The following is a 21,795-nucleotide window of genomic DNA, read 5'->3' on the forward strand; positions in this document are numbered from 1 at the left end:
TGTTCTAGATGTGGCATATGAGGCGGAACATGCCATTCATTCAATTCTTGCCCGAGATCATGGTCTATTACAGCTCATCTTCATACTTCCTGATACCGTAGAAAAGATCAAGCTTGTCAAAAAAGAGGTACAAGAGAAGATCCCCAAGAGCAGCGGTATTATTGTTGCAAACGCTCCCAACAAGCTGGTTGAAAGAAACTCATCAAGTACAGTTCGTAAAATAATCGTAGGTTTTGAGGAGGAGACAAAGTGGATAATTAGGAAGCTCACCAGCGGACCAGCTGAGATAGATGTCATTTCCATAGTCGGCATGCCAGGGCTTGGAAAAACTACTTTGGCTTACAGAGTGTATAATGATGAGTCCATTGTTGATCATTTCGATGTTTGTGCTTGGTGCACAGTCGACCAGGAACGTAATGAGAAAAAGTTGTTGCAGAAAATTTTCAATCAAGTTATTGGTTTGAAAGAACGATTCAATGAGGATCAAGGCATAGATGATGACGTTGCTGATAAGCTGCGGAAACGACTATGTGGAAAGAGGTACCTTATTGTCTTGGATGACATGTGGGATACTGCAACATTGGATGAGCTAACAAGACCTTTTCCTGAACTTCATAAAGGAAGCAGAGTGATTTTAACAAGTCGGAAAGAGGAAGTTGCTTTGCATAGAAAATGCCACAGTGATCCTCTTTATCTTTGATTGCTAAGATCAGAAGAAAGTTGGGAGTTATTAGAGAAAAAGGTATTCGGAGAAGAACGTTGCCCTGATGAACTAAAGGATGTCGGAAAAATGATAGCCCGAAAATGTGATGGGCTTCCTTTGGTACTTGATCTAATCGGTGGAGTCATTTCAAGGAAGGAAAAGAAAGAGGCTTTGTGGCTTGAAGTTCTGAATAATTTGAGTTCCTTTATTTTTAAGGATGAAGAGGAAGTGGTGAAGGTTATACAATTAAGTTATGACCATTTGTCAGATCACGTAAAGCCATGTTTGGTTTACCTTGCAAGTTATCCAAAGGACAAAGATATAATGATCTCTGAGTTGAAAGATTTGTGGATTTCTCAAGGACTTGTGGAGCAGATTGAGATGAAAAGTGCAGAAGAAGTAGTGGATGAGTTAATTTCCAGTAGTTTGGTAATACCTTTCGATAATTCTATTTGCAAAATTCATGATCTTGTGCATGACTTTTGTTATATAAAATCTAGAAAGGAAAAGTTGCTTCACTTCATAGAAGGTTTAGAAGCTCCGTCTTCCTCTTCTTCTTCGGATCTTATGCCACGTGGAATTATCATTCATTTTGATGGATTTACAATTTGTTTGAATGGAAATTTTGCGGTGTTTAATCCAGAAAAGAAGAATCCTTATGTTAAACACCTCCTCTCTCTGAAGGTCTATGAGAGTCATCTTCCCCCCAAGAGTTATCTGAAGCTCTATGAGAGTTATCTGAAGGTCAACAAGTGTCACCTAAAACACTTGAGGCTTCTCAAAAGTTTGGATTTGAAGGGCATAACAATGAAAGATTATTTGCTGAATGAAATCGGTATGCTCGTTCATTTGAAATACTTAATCATTCAGACGAGGGCAAAAGCTCTCCCTCCGTCATTTTCAAACCTCTGCAATCTAGAAACTATGGTGGTGGACTCGGAGGGATCATGCATGGTACTATCGCCTTGGTTTTGGAGTCTTGCAAAGCTACGAGATGTGCGGATGAAGTGTTGTTCTCTCTTTGATCCAACTGTGTTAGACGAGGAGTCAAGGTTAGAAAATTTGAGAACATTACGTAAGCTCTACCTTCCCGGTTTAGAAGACACGGAGGATATTATTTTCAAAAGGTTTCCTAATCTTCAAAACCTTGAAGTCTCTATCGGACAACTACCAGATTGTTCAGCAGGGAAGATATGTTTTCCAAGATTGGATGTCCTTAACGAACTTGAAGAACTCCACTTATCTGCTTCTCCTTTGGGTTCATTCAATGAATATACACATGGCTTCCCTTTGAGCTTGAAGAAAATGACGTTGCAATGGCTCTCTCTGACATCCGATACACTTTCAAGAATTTCTAGACTACCCAACCTTCAAGAACTAATTCTAGAAGACACAATCATTGAGGAGGGGAAAGAATGGAACATGGAAGATCTCACCTTCCAGAAACTCAAATCTCTACAATTGGATAGATTAGAATTTTCTGAATGGCAGGTTGATGCAGAGAAATCCTTTCCCGTGCTCGAGAAACTACATATAAATGGATGTGATAAGCTTATGGACATCCCAGACAGTTTTGGAGATATTGCGTCATTAGAGCTTATCGTATTATGGTTCAGCCCTCAGCTTAGAGAGTCGGCTATCAATATTAAGGAATATGTTGAAGAAATGACTGGAGAAGACAAGCTTGAGGTATACTGCAACAATGGTCCATGGTATAAAGAATGTGAGTATGAATACGAATTCATTAACTTCTTTCGTACATTAAATTTCCTTTTAAGTTATACAATGTTCTTTGCAGAGAGATCATATCAACATGTAAAGGCTTCAAATGATGAACCGCGATCCTAAAGACATGTAAGCCTTCTTCCAACGCGGTTTTTCTATATCCGAAAGCGGTTTTTCTATATCCGTTTCGTTTAATAACTGTTTATCAAGTCTAAACAGTGCTAGCTAGCTATCAGTACTTGTGTACTTTATTATAACGAATGAGATATTGTATGCATGCGTGCTTTAATTTTCATTACCATTTATTTTCTTCTTTCTTTTGTCTTTTCCTCCCTATTAAAATAAATTTACGATACGTATTTATTTATCCTTGATCGGAAATTTTAGATTCGACTGAGTCTCTTTTGGGATGGAGCCTTTTTTGTTAGGGAGTGTTATGCTCCTTCAAATTTAGTCAGACTCTAATATAATACCGAATGAGAAATTAAAAAAAATTATATAAATAAATGTTGTCGTAGAAAATTTAAGATAAAAATTAATATTCATTTTTACTTCGATCTATTATTCCAAAAATAGATTTTCGCTTTTACTTTTTATATTTAACATATTAATTAAAAAAATTATTTTACTCTTAAAATTAATTTTGACAATGCTCAGAGCGTCCAGGATATTGAAATGTTAGGAATTTCAACTTTTATCTATAGATTGTGTACATTCAACAATTTAACGTTTTAAATTTTCATATAAATTTCACAATTTTCACAATAAACTAAAAGAATGCTCAATTAAGAAAACATACATTGGTTCATTATGACTTTGAGTTGGTGTATCTTTGATTTAAAGTACTATACAATTACATATTAAGTGAAATCTCATAAGTGGGGTCTGCAGAGGGTATTTGGTGTATATACGCAGCCTTATCCCTACCCTATGAAGATGGAGAGGTTGATTCCGATAGACCCTCGACTCAAGTAAAGCATAACAAAACAAGAAAGAAAAGAGTATACCAGTAGGACCAACAAATAATACAATAACCGAATCAAAGGAAATAGCAGGTAAAAATAACCTGTATAAGAAAGTAGGCGGAAAATATTAATACCACTGACAAGGGAAACTAGATAGCGCGATTATCTACTTGCCTTTTTACATTAATTTTCGACTTTCATAGCCTCCTGTCTTGGATCATGTCTTCGATAATATAAGTGATTATGACTTATTTCTACTTTTGGATGTGTCTTGAAAACAACAACAAATAATGAGATGTTTACCTGATAATAAATTAATACAATTGAAGCATGTTCTAAAGAAACGAGGTTCCTTTACTAGGCTCTAGAATTTGTGGAATCTGATTTTGTGTTTCAATACTCTCCACACTATGGGATTCCATATTTTTTGAGTGTCACAATTAACATCAAAATGCTAGTTTATATATTGGGTTTTGGCAGATTTTTCTAGAATAAAATTATTCTATATATCTATATGTTTTTAGTTATTAATTCAAAACTCAATAAATAAAAAGCTAGATTCAATCTAAAACTCATACATTCATAGGTGATGGTGGGTTCTGCTTCTTATCTAGGGAGGGGCGTTTAGCCACTTGACTATAAGGAGAAGGGGCAGAAAAAAATAATTTTAGCGGTAATTAATTAACGGCAATAGCTTAGTTGACGCTAATTATGCATTTTAATTAAAGGTAATTAGCTTTTTTTAAAAAAAATATTTCTAAAATCTATAGTGATATCAAATCAACTAATACCGCTAAAGATTTATCATTCTTTATTAATGTGTATATTTATTGCTGATAAAATTAGATGTTTTTATAATTGCAGTACTATATAGTTGAGCAATTGTTTTAACTATTCGATTTTTGTAGTGAAATATTGAAAATTAATATGTAAATAATAGTTATCTATGTATATCCATCGAATAAAATATCTTTTCTATCAATGTTACATAGTCTAAAAAATATATACTACAAGTGCTTATAAAGTAATACTAGGTACACGACCCCGTGCCAGGGGGATCAATATATATTACTATTTTTTTGTCTCAACGTGATATCATGAAACTTGAGAATTTATCAAAAATTTTATGTGATTTTAAAAATATTTTAAGTTGTTAATTATTGCAATTTATAGTACTTTTTTTTACATAATTTTAAAATAATAGTATATATTATTCTCTTTGTTTTAATTAATGTGGCATATATAGGATTTCAAAATTAACTTTTTTTTGTCTTTTAAATATATTAAATTATTAATTATTGTAATTTATAATACCTTTTTAATTTAATTTTCAAATAATATATGTTACTTTTCATGTCCAAAGTTATGTGACATTGATAAATTTTTTGGAGTCAAGTGATTTTTTTATATATATTTTAATTTTTTAAAAATTATTAATTATTGTGATTTATAATACTTTTTACGTCAATTTCAAATAATATATGTTTATCATCTAACCAATTTTATGTGGTATCAATAGAATGTCAAGAGTCAATCGAATTTTTTTCATATAACTTTTAAATATTTATGTTGTTAATTATTGTGATTTATAGTATTATTTATATTATTCTTAAATCTATAACCAACAAAAAGAATAAGAGAAATAAATTTAATACAAAGAAAATACTAAATAGTACTCCCTCCGTCTCATTTTATGTGAGGTAGTTTGACTCAACACAGAGTTTAAGAAAGAAATGAAGACTTTTAAAACTTGTGATCCAAAATGAATGATAGAAATTTGTGTGACTGTAAATCATTCTATTAAGAGTAAAATATATATTTTATAGTTAAATTGTTACTTAATATAGAAATATGTCATTTTTTTTTTTTACTAGCTAAAAAGGAAAGTATGCTACATAAACTGGGATAGAGAGAGTAATGAAAATACTATATATACAAATATTTAAATGAAAATTGAATAAAGAGCCGACATCTTAAAGCAAGAGAATACAAAGGCTCAAGAAAAGAAAAAGTAGGAAGTTACGAAAATGCCCTTGTCATACAAATAACATGTTGACGAAGACATGCCTGCTTGTATACTCTTCTACTAAGTATACTAGGTTGAAAGAAAAGAAAAGAAAAACGCGAGATATAATAGTGAAGAATATATAATTGGGACTTACGCGACCATAGAGATTCAATAATTGGTCCTAGCCATATTTTTCATACATTATATTCAACGATAACAATTTCAAAAATCAATGAATTGTTAAAATTCTTCGAAGGTATAGTGATAGGAGCAATAATTGAGTGATTATTTATCGCAAATTAACTTTATGTGATCATGAGAAAGAGCCACCATCTAGTTTAATTTTATTAATTGCTTCAACAAGTCCTATGTCCTGTCTTTTACCTATCGTAATTATGCAAACCATGATTTGTGCTATTCTCATACATTAAATATTTTGTTGTTAAGGCTTTATTTTTAGCACACACAAAAATCATGTTTTGTGATTATTTACGTGGAACGATAAAGTGAATCCCATTAGGGGTTACTCCCTTTGTTCTTAATTACTTGTCTATTTTGATAAATTAAGAAAGAACAATTTTTTTAAACCTATTATACCCTCAATTAATTATTTTGAAAAAGGTAAAACTTTTTGAAAATCTTAAATTTTTAAGTCATCATTTCATATTTAATAAGGATAAATTGGTAAACTAACTATTTCAATAATTATTTTCTTAATAAGTGTGACAATTCAAAAATGGACAAGTAATTAGGGACAGAGAGAGTATAAATGAATTGTTGACATTATTTTATATTGACAAATTATTACTCTTTGATTTATGTCATTAAATATTTTTTTAAGGGTGTCACACCTTAACAATTCATTTATATTTTACTAGAGAGAGTACTAAGCTAGCATTTGGCAAATTTTATATATGTTTTAAAAGTATTTAAATTATTAATCATTGTAATTCATAATACTTTTTACATAATTTTGAGTTTCTTTTCTACTTGACTCCTTTTCATTTCATTGATTGGGAAAAAGGCTCCTTTTCCTACGGCCCGTTAAAAATAATATAATTTATTCAAATTTTATATTCATTAATACAATATAATACGATACTCCCTCTGTTTTTATTTGTATGTCACTATTTTTTATTTTATGTGCATTAATAAATTAAGTAAGTTTACTATTCTACCCTTATTTAATTTTTTTTGAAGTCAACTTTTCAATCAATGAATATGAACTAATTTATTTTGATTAATTAATTTGATTAATGAACATGAATTATTCACTTAGTTTTTCTAGGTTGATCAAATAAATATTTTCAAGGCTAATAACTCACAAGGGTAAAATAGGAAGAATATTGTAATTTATGCATTATTTTTATGAAATGACAAATATTATGGACCAACTATTTATACTAAGGATGACTTATAAAAAGAAACAGAGGGAGTATATCTTAATTCTCTATTTGTATGACACAAATAGAGAATTACAATATACTCCCTCCGTTCCTATTTATATGTTACTATTTTAGATTTTACGTGCATTAAGAAACTAAGTAAGTTTACTATTCTATCATTATTTACTATTTTTTTGAAGTCAAGTTTTTAATCAATGAACATGAATTTATTTATTTTTATAATTTAATTTGACCAATGAACATGAAATATTTACTTAATTTTTCTATGTTAGTCAAATATATATTTTCAAGACCAATAACTCACAAGGGTAAAATAGGAATAATAGTGTTATTTATGCATTGATTTTATGAAATGACAAATATTAAATATTATATATTTTTAATAAGAATGACATATAAATAAAACGGAGGGAATATATATATAGATATCTAGGTCGGTCCCGCATAAAATGACTTGTCTCAAGAAGATGTCTTTAATTTCACTACAAGTAAAAGAAGCATTGAGTATTATTTAAAATGACCAAATTGGCCTTATTCAAATTAAATTTACTTCAAGCACACATGTTGACCACCTCGTGTGTGCTTACTGTGTGTTGTAGACTTATTAACAAGTAGTACAGTTGAACTTTTTTATTAAAATAATAACTCAATTTACACATGCATACACTTCCTACTTTAATTATAAAAAAATAATTTGCATCCATTAACGAAGTCCTTTAGAATCTTATATAAAATTAAAGTCTCAACTAATATATGATTTATTTATTTATTGTCTAATTTTGGAATCAACCCACACAGTTTTGCACGAATCTTTATTATAACGTGTGTATTATATTACTATAGTACTATACTTTAACATTAACAAACAAAAATGGATTCTATCGACAAGACACAATACATAAACGAATTTGTATTATACTATATGTAGAACACATTATGTCAGGTAGGATGTTTACGTCTTTGTTTAATTTTATACAATTTTAAGTGTCTACTTATGCACACCTAAAATTAAAGGACATAAATATCAGGTGAAAGCAAGTTAAAAGACACGTTTATATATTATATCTTCCTGAAATGTGAATCCAAAAGAATAGACTTTGGAGAAAGGAAAATCCACATATAGATTCTTTGTGTGCACTTATTTTCAAGAATCAACAAATGGACAGAATAATTCAAAATCTCTAAAAAAAATTTTAAAAAAATCTCCCAACGTGGATGGCAATAATAATGCTGGTTAATCATTAAAAACAAATTATATTTTAGTTTGATATTTAATTCAAAATAGAATTCTTGGAATTTTTACTCTAAAAAAAATTAGCCAAATGTGATTCATTTAGTAGTGGTCCTAAAAAGGTGAATATTTATAGAATATGACCTTTGGATTTAAATTATCTTCTACGAGTACATGTACACATGTGATATAAATATTAAATGACTATATTTATTCTATTTATAGTTGTTTACTTTTTTGTATTTCAGAATTGATTGGACGGGGACGAGCTCAAAGTACTCCACGTAAGAGTGACACTAAAAGTTGAGCTACTAGAAGACAATATAGAATACAACTTTTGAATTTAATTTTAAACTTCTTATTTTATTTTAATCGGTAGATTCTAGCTAATAACAATATTGGAACAATCATATTTAGATAAAATATCAGTTATGATGTTGACTTCTCTGAATATATGTTGGACAAGTGATCCTCCAAAATCATCGATTGAGGGATGACTTTGTTGACTTTGTATTTAACAAGAATGTATGAGTATTTATCACTTCTCCGTTAAGCATAAAGCATAACACTTGAGAGTCAACTTCAATCTACATAGATATGATGTTATCAATTTAGCTTGAAGGTCTATCGGAAACTGTCTCTCTACTTGCCAAGATAGGGGTAAGGTCTGCGTACATTCTACCCTCGTTAGACCCTGTTATGAGATTATACTGGGTATGTTTGCGTTGCATATATATTTTCAGCTTTTATTATAAAATTTGTGTAGCAAAATAATAAATCAAAAATGTATTTTAAAAGCTATGTCACTTGAGAAAATATTTGTTGTTATGGTATGGAGACGCCATTTAAAATTTGAACTTCTATTGTGTTTACTGTAATTCATTACTTTAGTTATTTATTTGTTGAATAGAAATAAACTCGAAAAAGCGGGCAAACACAGTTACTAATGTATGTTTTCTTAATTGAGCATTATTTTAGTTTATTGTGAAAATTGTGAAATTTATATGAATTTAATAAAACGTTAAATTGTTGAATGTACACAATCTATATAAAAGTTGAAATTCCTAACATTTCATACTCACATTCTTTAGATCATCTACCATGGAAGTATATGTCAAGCTTGTCTTCTCCGGTCATTTCTTCAACATATTCCTTAATATTGAGAGTCGACTCTTTAAGCTGAGGGCTGAACAATACTTTGATAAGCTCTAATGACGCAATATCTCCAAAACTGTCTGGGATGTCTACTTATATATAGTTTCTCGAGACCGGGAAAGGATTTCTCTGCATCAACCTGTCATTCAGAAAATTTCACACTATCCAATTTAGAGATTTGAGATTCTGGGGTAGTCTACCAATTCTTGACAATGAATCGGATGTCAAAGCGAGCCATTGCAACCTCATTTTCTTCAAGCTCGAAGGGAAGCCGTGTGTATATTCATGGAATGAATCCCAAGAAGAAGCAGATAAACGGAGTTGTTCAAGTTCGTTAAGGACATCCAATCTTCAAAAACAAATCTTCTCTGCTGAACAATCTGGTAGTTGTTCGATATAGACTTCAAGGTTTTGAAGATTACGAAACCTTTTGACCAATATCCTCCGTGTCTTCTGAACTGGGAAGGTAGAGCTCATATAATGTTCTCAAATTTTCTAACCTTAAATCCTCATCTAACACAGTTGGTTCGTTGATGTCCGGATCAAAGAGAGCACAACACTTCATCCGCATATCTCGTATCTTTGCAAGACTCCAAAAACAAGGCGATAGTATCATGCATGATCCCTCCAGGTTATCCATCACCAGAGTTTCTAGATTGCAGAGGTTTGAAAATGACGGAGGGAGAGCTTTAGCCCTCGTTCGAATGATTAAGTACTTCAAATGAACGAGCGTACCGGTTTCATTCAGCAAAGAATCTGTAAATGTTATGTCCTTCAAATCCAAACTTTTGAGAAGCCTCGAGTGTTTTAGGTGACTCTTGTAGGAAAGACAATCCTTAATCCCATCATACACCTTCAGAGAGAGAAGGTGTTTAACATAAGTATTCTTTTTTCTGGATTAAACACCACAAAATTTTCATCCAAATGAAAGAGACGTTGATCATAACGAATGGTAATTCCTCGTGCCATCATACCAGAAGAAGAAGACAGAGCGTTTGGACCTCCTATGAAGTCAAACAACTTTTCCTTTCTAGATTTTATATAACAAAATTCATGCATAAGATCATGAATTTTGCAAATAGAATTATCGAAATTACCAAGCTACTCGAAATTAACTCATCCACTTCTTCTTCTGCACTTTTCATCTCAATCTGCTTCACAAGTCCTTCACTCATCCACAAATCTTTCAACTCACAGATCCATATATCTTCGTCCTTTGGATAACTTGCAAGGCAAACCAAACACGACTTTACGTGATCTGACAAATGGTCATAACTTAATTGAATAATCTTTACCACTTCCTCTTCATCCTTAAAAATAAAGGAACTCAAATTATTCAGAATTTCAAGCCACAAAGCCTCTTTCTTTTCCTTCATTGAAATGACTCCACCGATTAGATCAAGTATTAAAGGAAGCCCATCACACTTTCGAGCTATCTTTTCTCCAACATCCTTTAGTTCATTAAGGCAACGTTCTTCTCCGAATACCCTTTTCTCTAATAACTCCCAACTTTCTTCTGATCTTAGCAATCGAAGATAAAGAGGATCACTGTGGCATTTTCCATGCAAAGCAACTTCCTTTTTCCGACTTGTTAAAATCACTCTGCTTCCTTTCTGAAATTCAGGAAAAGGTCTTGTTAGCTCATCGAATGTTGCGGTATCCCACATGTCATCCAAGACAATAAGGTACCGATGTCCACATAGTTTTTTCCGCAGCTTAGCAACAACACCATCATCTATGTCATCCTCATTGAATTTTTCTTTCAAACCAATAACTTGATTGAAATTTTCTGCAATAACTTTTTGTCATTACGTTCCTGGTTGACTGTGCACCAAGTACAAACATCAAAATGATCAACAATGGACTTATCATTATACACTCTGTATGCCAAAGTAGTTTTTCCAAGCCCTGGCATGCCAACTATGGAAATGACATCTATTATAGTTGGTCCGCTGGTGAGCTTCCTAATTATCCACTATGTCTCCTCCTCAAAACCTACAATTATTTGACCAACTGTAGTTTCTAATTGAATAGCGTCAAGCTCATCCAGAAATTTCATGATTTTTTTGTTCTCTTCCACGCATTTAAATGTTTGTTCCGTGATTATTGAACTAACTTTGTCCAGCAAGCATGTCTGTACATTCCATAAATGAATTCACATGGCGCGCCTCTTGTCTTGCATTCTCCGCTTCATCGCCCCTACCAACATCATAAATAACAGAAGAATCATAATAGGGGTTTGGGGGAAGGGAATAAGATTTTGGGCAACCATTCCAATGAATATATTGACGACCACATATATGACATAAAGGACTTTCATCACCCAACCATGATTTATCCCAATCATCCATATCAATAAGAGTACCAAATTACTCAAAGAAAGAAAAAATAATAATTGTTGAAAAAAACTTAATTAAAAAAAGAAAAAATAAATAAATAAAAATAAAAAGTATAACTTAGAAGAATAGTTAATTTGTAAGTCCCGGTAGCGGCACCAAAAACTTGTTGCTCTCAATTGCACACGCAAGTGTACGCGGTCGTGCAAGTAATATAGTGGATCTTAAAAGAACCAGATTATCGAACCAAAATGACTTGTCAATTAACTATTTTTACTAAATTATACTGGTCTAATTATATATTTAAGAGTGCCAAAATAAAAGAATGCAAGAACAAAATAATAAAATTACTTACAATAGTTGGAAAATTCCACGGCTGCAGCATGCAATGAATCTCATTTATCATATTTTTGGCTTAGAACTAATTTTAGTTGTCAAGTTACTGGTTTACAGGGTTAATTGTATGAGTCGGGTTCAGTACACCTCTAGTCGCCTACTCCAGTTAGCTATCTAACTACATCGTTGAGCAGAGATAAATAGACTAACTGGCGAGCATTTATATTTCACCCTGTTTGGTAACCAAGCAAGTTGTCGTCCGGACGTCACTCCTAAACACAAATCACCTCAATCAAATGGGTCGATCGAGCTCTCTATATTCTCTGGTCTATCTAACCTCTCCTCTCCCAATTTTAAGATTAGACAATATATTTATCTCTAGATGGCCAGTCAAGAAATACTAAAACAAGAATATAGAAGTAACTTATAATGACAACCAAGAATTAATTCATAAACCTCAAATAATAAACATTTAATTTGTGGCTATAGCCCTAGAACAAGGGTGTTTAGCCACTAATCTCTAAGAAAACAACAAGAAGAAAAGAACCCTAAAAAGTATTGACGACTTTTTACTTGATGTCCTTTGATTGATCTCCTATGATTGAATGCCTCCAATAATTATTTCTATGGACTATTTATAGATATAGTAAATCTTAAATAAAATAATTGAGTCCAAAGCAAATTAGGAATCCAAAACCAAATGGAATTTGGTTCTCTTCTTTTTCGCGTGAAACTGTATTGCCGAACCGCCTCACGTGGCAAGGCCAATATCAATTGGCGTTCTTTGGCTATCTGCATATAAATATGAATATAATATTCAATTTAATCCATTAAACTGCTGCTTGATTTCCTTCTTCAACCTTCCATCTTTAATTCGTTTTGACTCAAACTTTTTTAACTTTACATCAATTTACTCCTATAAATAAAATACACTATTTAGCACAATTCATAAAATTAATGCTTAAAAAGAATAAATATAAATAATAAATGTGCGGTAAATAATGATTAAAAATATATTTTTTTGGCCTCACATCAATAATCATACCTTAAGGTTGAGAAAATGGTCCAATGATTAATTAATTGGCTAAAGACAAACTTTTAGTATCATAATATTTTATAAAACATTTTCTAAGAAAATATTTTCTTTTGTACCAAACACACCCTTAACGTAATAAAGTATTAGTGTGTAAATGACTTTTCGTGCAATTATAGGGGCATCTTATGTCTTTTTTCCTTGATTAAACAATATAAGATGATAATGTGTAACTTTTGACCACGAGACTAAAAAGAAAATATAAAAAGATGACTTTAGTCTAAAGTAGTCTTGTGAATTGTCTTTTTATATTGTCCAATTCTCAATGTCTAATTATTTCTTCTTTCTAATACCAATAATACTCCAATTCTCAATTCCTTTAAGAACTTCTGTACACAATTTTTTTGAAATATATTAATTTATTAAAATATTTGACTGGTCAATTTTTTTTTTGTAGAAAAATGAGTTTTTTGATTTGTAGAAATAAGAAAAATGACTTTTCTAATGAAAGCAGGAGAAACAAGTTTCACAAGTGACATTTTAAAACACCGCTTATTTTGAAACGGAGGGAGTAACACCTCACTGCTCAGACAAAATAGGAATCATAAAATTGCATGTTTTGACTTTTAAATGGGTTGGTCTTTAACTTTTGTCTTTTAACAATTAAATTTATACCTAATAAGATATAAGTTTTTTAGCAACGGAAATCATATCCCGACATAATTATAAAATATTATGATACGAAAATATAAACTTATCCACCTAAATAAAGGGAAAGGTTAAAAATGCCCTTAAACTCTGTGAAAAATGAACAAAAATGTCCTTGTCGTCAATACTTTCGTCCAAAAATACCCTTATTATTATTTAATGGGTCAAAATGCCCATTTTCCAAATAAATATATTATTTATTTTTTTAACACATTCTTTTTCTAATAATATTTTTAAAAAAAATTAGCAAATGTTTATCCTCCAATTCAGAAAAAAATAATTAAAAAAAATATTTCTTATTTTATTATAATTATTTTTATCGTTATATAATAAAAAATAATGATGGATATACTATGATCTCATATATATGACAAATATTATCCGGGTACATGAAGTTATCCTATTTTAATTGATAAAATGAGATTAAGAAGAAATTTTTTTTCCTATATTTTTATTTGTTAAAGTGATTTTAAAAGAAAGAAAACAAGAATAGGGTTCCTCAAATATATTTTAATTAGGAAGAAGATGTGTTCAAAAAGAAAAGAAATAATATATTTATTTTGGAAAATGATATTTTTGACCCATTTAGTAACTATAAGGGTATTTCTTGACTAAAGTATTGACTCCAAGACATTTTTGAACCAAAGTATTGACGGTAAAAACATTATTTTTGAGCCAAATTATAAATGGAGGGCCTTTTTATTCATTTCACATAGTTTAAGGGCATATTTGACCCTTTTCCAAAAAATATATTCTAAAAGTGCAAAGGACCAAATAGGAACCACACATAGTGAGACATTATCAGTAGCCTTATCTTCAATTTTCCTTCATTCTTAGTTTGATGTAAATTGTTTCTACTGAAAAAGAGAAGTTGAACTACTTTGGCTTGATTAGTGAGAATGGAAAGAGGAAAAGAAAATGAAGGACAAACAAATGGGGAAGATAACAAATCATTGGTATGTTGCATATAATATTTAATTATTTTTTTCATTCACACAAGTATTAGATAGTATAAGCCCATGCAAGCACGGGCCCAACTCTGTACTATCGTAACTAATAAAACACACACACACACATATATATATATATATATCATTAGCATTTGCAAAACAATTATGTACTAATGAAAAATGTTAGAACTCCCTTGGATACACTTCAAGAAACTATCACTTGAAAGAACCTCCAATACCGATGTTTAGAATTAGAATTAAAAAAAATCATTCTAAAAATATTTGTATATATAATCAAGATAAATATTATTGACAACAATGCCTCAACTCATTCTTATTGTGTCTTGACACCTGATACTAACATGACACATAAGATTATCATTTTGTAAATTAAACTGTTCAGCTGAAAAAATGGGGACGAATTCAGATGTGTATTCACAAAAAATTTAACTACTTCGGATTGATTCGTGAGAATGAAAAGAGGAAAAGAAAATGAAGGACAAACAAAAGGGGAAGATAACAAATCATTGGTATGTCATACAAAATTTAATTATTTTTTTCATTCAAATAATTAATGTTTCTTGTAAGTGTGTTTGTTGCTTTAACTTATATGGTGAATATAATCTTTATAACTTATAAGAATCAATGATTTAATCTTTGTTTGTATAAGCTAAACTCTATACACTAAATCATCTGCTATAGTTGATAAATGTAAGGGCAAGAGTATAATCAAACCTTGTATTAGATCCTAAGAATTGGGCCTTGGTGGCCTAAGTACAACATGTTCGAATGGCCTAAGAACTAGGAAAGTAAGAGCTTTTGTTTAGAGAGATAGCGCGTAAACAATGAGAGAACTTAGTGCACCAGGCTGTCATTTTTTGTTTTAAGATTTGAGGTGTAACAGGACAAACATTTGGCTTCTCTATTAGGCTATTCTGGAGAAAGTCCTCTGCACTTGTGACAGTTGCTTGTAAAATTTAGAGCTGCCACATTTTCACGAGTTTCACACCTCAACTATATTAGTCGTTCCCTTTAATTTTCTATCTAAATTATCACCATCTATGTATTAACATAATTTGAAACAACATTTGCTCTTTTGGCAGGTGTCATCGGTTGTACTTCGCGAGGACATTGTCAATCTTCAAGATTTCATAGAGAGGTTAAATAGTGGGCATGTTCAAACTTCTTTTGACATGTATCGAATTGAAGAGCTGACATTGGAGCTGACATTTATGTCCGCATTTTGTCGTCTTTATTACTCTTTATTTTTGGAAAGCTGTAATGACGAAATGTCTTGCATATCAAATGAGATTCATGATTTGGTTCAGTCACTGTTTCATCCAAGTAGAGTAGACATGCTGGTTAGTAAAAAGTTTTATGACCTCTTGGAGAATATCAAAAGTTATATTAGCTCACATAGATATGCTGAACCAAGTCGTGTAACAACCATGACCGAGGATCATTTTGTTGAACTTTTAGATGCCATCCACATGTATCTCCAAAGTCTACTCAAGTGTTGTTCTGAATCTATTTTCCCATCAATGACTCAATATGAGCTTCTTCAGAATGTATTTGGCAATTTAAGAGATTTCCATAGGTTGAAAGTAAATGGTTGCGTTGAGTATGAAATAATCGAATATGTCTTACCTCATCTTCAACTTATGGCTCTGAGAGTAGTAAACTTCTGCTGTTTTACTCTTGTGGATGAATCAGCTGTCTCTCTAGTTGACTCCAAGCTAGCTAATCTACTTGTGGAGGTTATTCCTGTTGAACTGGAGGTTATGCACATATGTTGTACAAATTTGAAAGGTTCAAAGTCGGAAGAAGTTGAACGTTTCATCAAGCAGCTCGTAGAAGCCTCTCCGGACATTCTTAGAGAATCTCTGATTCATCTACAAGAGCACATGGTTAATGCTCTTACTCCTAGCGCTTCTACGTGTAACATTCATGTCGTGATAGAGCTCCTATTGATTATTCTTACTGATGTGCTCAAGGACGTTATTCGTCATGACAAATTGTTTGTTCTCCTGGCACGTGTTAGAGAACTTACCAAGGAGGTATTCGTTCTTGTTCGCAACTTAGAAGAGAATATGAATGAAGCAAGTGATGCAAATCTAAACTTGCTGGAAAATATTGAACTCCTCAAGGAAGATCTCAAGAATGATTTCTTAAAAGCCCGTGCAGACTCGTCTCAGCTCTGCTTCCCCATGAGTGATGGACTGCTCTTCATGACTGTTCTACTCACAAACTTGAATGACTTGGCCAATTCCAATGCTTCTTCAGTTGCTTTGATAAAAGAAGAAATTAAGCAGGTGAAAGAAGACCTTGAAATCATAAGATCGTTGTTCGGGTATGTTGAGCAAGAGTTGCATAGAGATCTTTGGACTCGTGTTCTAGATGTGGCATATGAGACGCAACATGCCATTAACTCAATTCTTGCCCGAGATCATGGTCTATTGCAGCTTATCTTCATACTTCCTGGTACCGTTGAAAAGATCAAGCTTGTCAAAAAAGAGGTGCAAGAGAAGATCCCCAAAAGAGGTGAAAATGCTCCCAACAAGCCGGTTGAAAGAAACTCATCAATTACAGTTGGTAAAATAATCGTAAGTTTTGAGGAGGAGACAGAGTGGATAATTAGGAAGCTGACCAGCGGACCAGCTGAGATAGATGTCATTTCCATAGTCGGCATGCCAGGGATTGGAAAAACTACTTTGGCTTACAGAGTGTATAATCATAAGTCCATTGTTGATCATTTCGATGTTTGTGCTTGGTGCACAGTCGACCAGGAACGTAATGAGAAAAAGTTGTTGCAGAAAATTTTCAATCAAGTTATTGGTTTGAAAGAACGATTCAATGAGGATCATGACATAGATGATGATGTTGCTGATAAGCTGCGGAAACAACTATTTGGAAAACGGTACCTTATTGTCTTGGATGACATGTGGGATACTGCAACATTGGATGAGCTAACAAGACCTTTTCCTGAATTACGGAAACGAAGCAGAGTGATTTTAACAAGTCGAAAAAAGGAAGTGGCTTTGCATGGAAAATGCCACAGTGATCCTCTTTATCTTCGATTGCTAAGATCAGAAGAAAGTTGGGAGTTATTAGAGAAAAGGGTATTCGGAGAAGAACGTTGCCCTGATGAACTGCAGGATGTTGGAGAAAAGATAGTTCGAAAGTGTGATGGGCTTCCTTTAGTACTTGATCTAATCGGTGGAGTCATTTCACGGAAGGAAAAGAAAGAGGCTTTGTGGCTTGAAGTTCTGAATAATTTGAGTTCCTTTATTTTTAAGGATGAAGAGGAAGTGGTGAAGGTTATACAATTAAGTTATGACCATTTGCCAGATCACGTAAAGCCGTGTTTTGTTTGCCTTGCAAGTTATCCAAAGGACGAAAATTTAAGGATCTCCGAGTTGAAAGATTTGTGGATTTCTCAAGGATTTGTGCAGCAGATTGAGATGAGAAGTGCAGAAGAAGTAGTGGATGAGTTAATTTCAAGTAGCTTGGTAATACCTTTCGATAATTCTATTTGCAAAATTCATGATCTTGTGCATGACTTTTGTTATATAAAAGCTAGAAAGGAAAAGTTGTTTCACTTCATAGGAGGTTCAAACGCTTCGTCTTCTTCTGGTATGATGGCATGAGGAATTACCATTCGTTATAATGAATATCTCTTTGATTTGGATGAAAATTTTGTTCTGTTTAATCGAGAAAAGAAGAATCCTTATGTTAAACACCTCCTCACTCTGAAGGTGATTAATGGGTTTAAGTATTGTCTTCTCCACAAGAGTCACCTAAAACACTTGAGGCTTCTCAAAAGTTTGGATTTGAAGGGCATAACATTGACAGATTCTTTGCTGAATGAAATCGGTATGCTCATTCATTTGAAGTACTTAATCATTCAGACTCAGGCTAACACTCCCTCCATCATTTTCAAACCTCAGCAATCTAGAAACTCTGGTGGTGGATCACTCGGAGGGATCATACATGTTACTATCGCCTTGTTTTTGGAGTCTTGCAAGGCTACGAGATGTACGGATGAAGGAGGGTGCTCTCTTTGATCCGGACATCACTGTGTTAGATGAGGATTTAAGGTTAGAAAATTTGAGAACATTAGATGAGCTCAACCTTCCCGGTTTAGAAGACACGAAGGGTTTTTTGAAAAGGTTTCCTAAGCTTCAAAACCTTAACGTCGGTATCACAAAACTACCAGATTGTTCAGCAGAGAAGATTTGTTTTCCAAGATTGGATGTCCTTAACGAACTTGAAGAACTCCTTTTATATTCTTTTTGGAATTCATTCCCTGCATATACACACGGCTTCCCTTCGAGCTTGAAGAAAATGAGGTTGCAATGGCTCGCTCTGACATCCGATTCATTGTCAAGAATTGCTAGACTACCCAACCTTCAATAACTAAGTCTAGAAGACGCAATCATCAAGGAGGGGAAAGAATGGAACATGGAAGATGTCACCTTCGAGAAACTCAAATCTCTAAGATTGTTTAGTGTGAAATTTTCTGAATGGCTGGTTGATGCAGAGAAATCCTTTCCCGTGCTCGAGAAACTACATATAAGTGGATGTGATAAGCTTATCAAAGTATGGGACAGCCCTCAGCTTAAAGAGTCGATCTTCAATATTAAGGAACATGTTGAAGAAATTACTGGAGAAGACAAGCTTGAGGTAGACTTCTTTGATTGAGGTATGCTTCATTAACAGATTAACTTATTACTTTTACAAATGTTATGTGTTTTCCAATATTACTTTTAACTAATACAATATATGTTCTTTGCAGATCAGATCAGATCGAGCTAGCGCATACAAATTCTCAAGACATTAATAACTGCTTATCAAGTCTAAACAATGCTAGCTATCAACACTTGTGTTCTTTATTATAACGGATGAGATATTGTATGTGTGCTTGCTTTTCATTACTATGTATTAGTTGTAATCTGAAGGCTTCTTGATCTTGAGGTAGCATAGGCATGGTAACAATATCGACACGGTAACGCCCAAAAGAGCGCCCGTAAATGCCATGACATATCCAAAGAATGGAACGGTTAACGCCACAATGACATTGCTCATGACTAAAAATGTTCTGATGAAGTAGCTTACGATAAATTTGCTCTTTCGTAAAGGTAATTTATCTTCAATAGCCATTGCAATTGGAGAGACGACAAGAGCATACTTTGTTATTGGATTAACGAGTGTCGTATATATCGCGATTTTCGAACTAATTTTCCCGGTAGGGAGATTTAATGTTATTTGTGACGTTAAATTTTGTCCATACATTAAGTACTCCATAGTTGCCATTGATCCATAGGTTATGGTGCTTAATATAAAGCACACAAATAAAACCTGTTTGACAAAAAAGAAAAAAAAAGGATTTAATTATATATACGATGATCAAATAAAATATGTTTATAATTATTGGTGTAATATGACATGTAGGCTGTAGCAAAGGTATTTATAATTTAGTATGAGAAAATATGAAATGTCATTTTTTCTATGATTAGACATATGATTATTTATAAATTGAAATGTCATCTGCCAGCTTCATATTCAATCAAATATTGAACAAAAATATTTTATTTATAAATTGAAAAGTTCTTGAATCACACGCTAAGTTTTCTGTTCCGTATATTTTTGTGTCTTTCTGTATGTTTTTGTATTATTTTGTCTATTTCTGTGGTTGGAGTACTTCTCTCCAACTTCCAAGTGTTGAAGCACTTTCTATGTGGCGCGGGAGTAATACTTCCTCCATCTCATTTTATGATGTACTTTTATATAATTTTTAATTTGTCATCCCAAAAGAGATGTCCGATTTTTCTATAACAGAAAAATAACATAACTTTAAATTTCCTTTTACGCCCTTCATGAAACGATATACAACCACAACTTTCAAAAAAAATATTTCCTTCTTTCTTAAGATTAATGTCTAGTCAAAAAGTAGGCATAATACATAAATATGTCATTTAACTTGGCTTCGAATCACATTTATGCCCTTCAACTTTCGGTGTGCACAAATAGACACTTAAATTTGTATAAAGTTGAACAAATAGACACACATGTCCTACATGGCATCCTACATGTCATTTTTTTATCCTACGTGTATAATGTCATGTAGGACTCATGTGTCTACTTGTTCAACTTTATACAAGTTTAAGTGTCTGCTTGTGCATACCCAAAGTTGAAGGACATAAACATAAAACGAGGCCAAGTTAAAGGGCACATTTATGTATTATGCCCAAAAAGTACCACGTAAACTGAAACTAAAAAAGTAATACATGTTTATCAATAAGATATTATCACCTTGGGAAATTGGCTCCTATTCTTCATGGAAGTGCATATTGTTGGGAAAACAGCATGACCACAATAACAAAATGTATACATACTTATTGCACTTACCAATCCATCGCATCTCCAAATCACACCTTTTTCTTCAAATCCTGTAACATCCGACAATTTGAAATAACTTTGAAAAAAAAGCTTGAAATTGGAAATAGCCATTTTTGGAAAAATGTGAAAAATTTCAAATCTGAAAAATTTGGCTAAGTATGGAAAATAATGAGTTTTTGGCCAACTTTGAACAGTTATAACTCCTAGCTGAGGATGATATAGGTGTTTTTCCAGTTATTTTTGNTGGTGGATTGGTAAAATCCTGTTTAGACCATTATTATGTTCAACTAAAGTAAACTAAATTCATGTCATTATTTTTCTGTTTCTCCAATTTGCTCTCCTTGTGAAAATCTTCTGGTGTGCTTGCAGACAAACACATTTGCTTTCTTAATCTCCAGTTATGCTAAGCAGAAATGTCGTCTCGTTGTGAGTTGTCAATCCAACTTTGAAGTAGAGATGGTTAAAGGTATAGAGGAAGCAGAAGAGGATTATGGTTGTATAGAAACAACAAGCTGGAGGCCTCTGAATAAAGCTTAGTGAAGAAGAGTTCATTGCATGCCTTGTATTAGTTTTCGACATTTCTGAAAAAATTGCTTCAGACATGGCCTCATTTGCTTTGTCTCTTGTTGTCATATTATTCTTGCAAGTCTGCTTCGGAAACATTAAAAATAACCCCATAAAGAAGGTAGTAAGGGTTAGCATTCATCCTACCTTCCCCAGATCCCACCTGTGGGATTAGAGAGTAAAGTTCTCGATCACGCATACATATATATATATGTCTTGTTTGTTTTGTGTCTCTTCAAGATTTTAAATTTAAATTAAAATCCTCTGTATTATAGC

At 32.4% G+C, this 21,795-nt stretch overlaps 4 protein-coding genes and 2 pseudogenes across 4 annotated transcripts in view; 4 read left to right on the forward strand and 2 right to left on the reverse strand.

Moving 5' to 3' along the window:
* The window catches only part of LOC125868391 (putative late blight resistance protein homolog R1A-3), an 86,438-nt gene extending 85,719 nt beyond the window's left edge, over positions 1 to 719 (forward strand). Inside the window, exon 2 of the mRNA XM_049549055.1 lies at positions 231 to 719. Within this exon, the coding sequence (XP_049405012.1) occupies positions 311 to 700 (390 nt within the window). The 5' untranslated portion in view covers positions 231 to 310 and the 3' untranslated portion in view covers positions 701 to 719. The remainder of the gene's footprint in view (positions 1 to 230) is intronic.
* Positions 1 to 21,795, reverse strand: part of LOC125868380 (putative late blight resistance protein homolog R1A-3) — a 151,833-nt gene that overhangs the window by 97,621 nt on the left and 32,417 nt on the right. The gene's annotated exons all lie outside the window — the stretch shown is intronic.
* Positions 1 to 21,795, reverse strand: part of LOC125868390 (amino acid transporter AVT1I-like) — a 100,213-nt pseudogene that overhangs the window by 28,574 nt on the left and 49,844 nt on the right.
* On the forward strand, positions 791 to 2,522 carry LOC125868998 (late blight resistance protein R1-A-like). Its single transcript, XM_049549553.1, has 2 exons — positions 791 to 2,392; positions 2,502 to 2,522. Exons 1-2 carry the CDS (start codon positions 791 to 793, stop codon positions 2,520 to 2,522), a joined length of 1,623 nt encoding a protein of 540 aa, XP_049405510.1.
* Positions 14,330 to 19,888, forward strand: LOC125868382 (putative late blight resistance protein homolog R1A-3; annotated as a pseudogene).
* The window catches only part of LOC125868999 (putative late blight resistance protein homolog R1A-3), a 130,546-nt gene continuing 123,791 nt past the window's right edge, over positions 15,041 to 21,795 (forward strand). The window contains exon 1 of the mRNA XM_049549554.1: positions 15,041 to 15,086. The gene's annotated coding sequence lies outside the window, so the exon portion shown is untranslated. The remainder of the gene's footprint in view (positions 15,087 to 21,795) is intronic.

The sequence above is a fragment of the Solanum stenotomum genome, chromosome 6 (genome assembly GCF_019186545.1).
Source record: "Solanum stenotomum isolate F172 chromosome 6, ASM1918654v1, whole genome shotgun sequence".
Taxonomy (NCBI): domain Eukaryota; kingdom Viridiplantae; phylum Streptophyta; class Magnoliopsida; order Solanales; family Solanaceae; genus Solanum; species Solanum stenotomum.

Excerpts from the sequence above, each read along its gene's own strand:
- LOC125868998 (XM_049549553.1), top strand. The coding sequence starts at position 791 with ATGATAGCCCGAAAATGTGATGGGCTTCCTTTGGTACTTGATCTAATC. Across the intron at positions 2,393-2,501 it reads CTGGAGAAGACAAGCTTGAG|AGAGATCATATCAACATGTA; the intron begins GTATACTGCAAC and ends TGTTCTTTGCAG.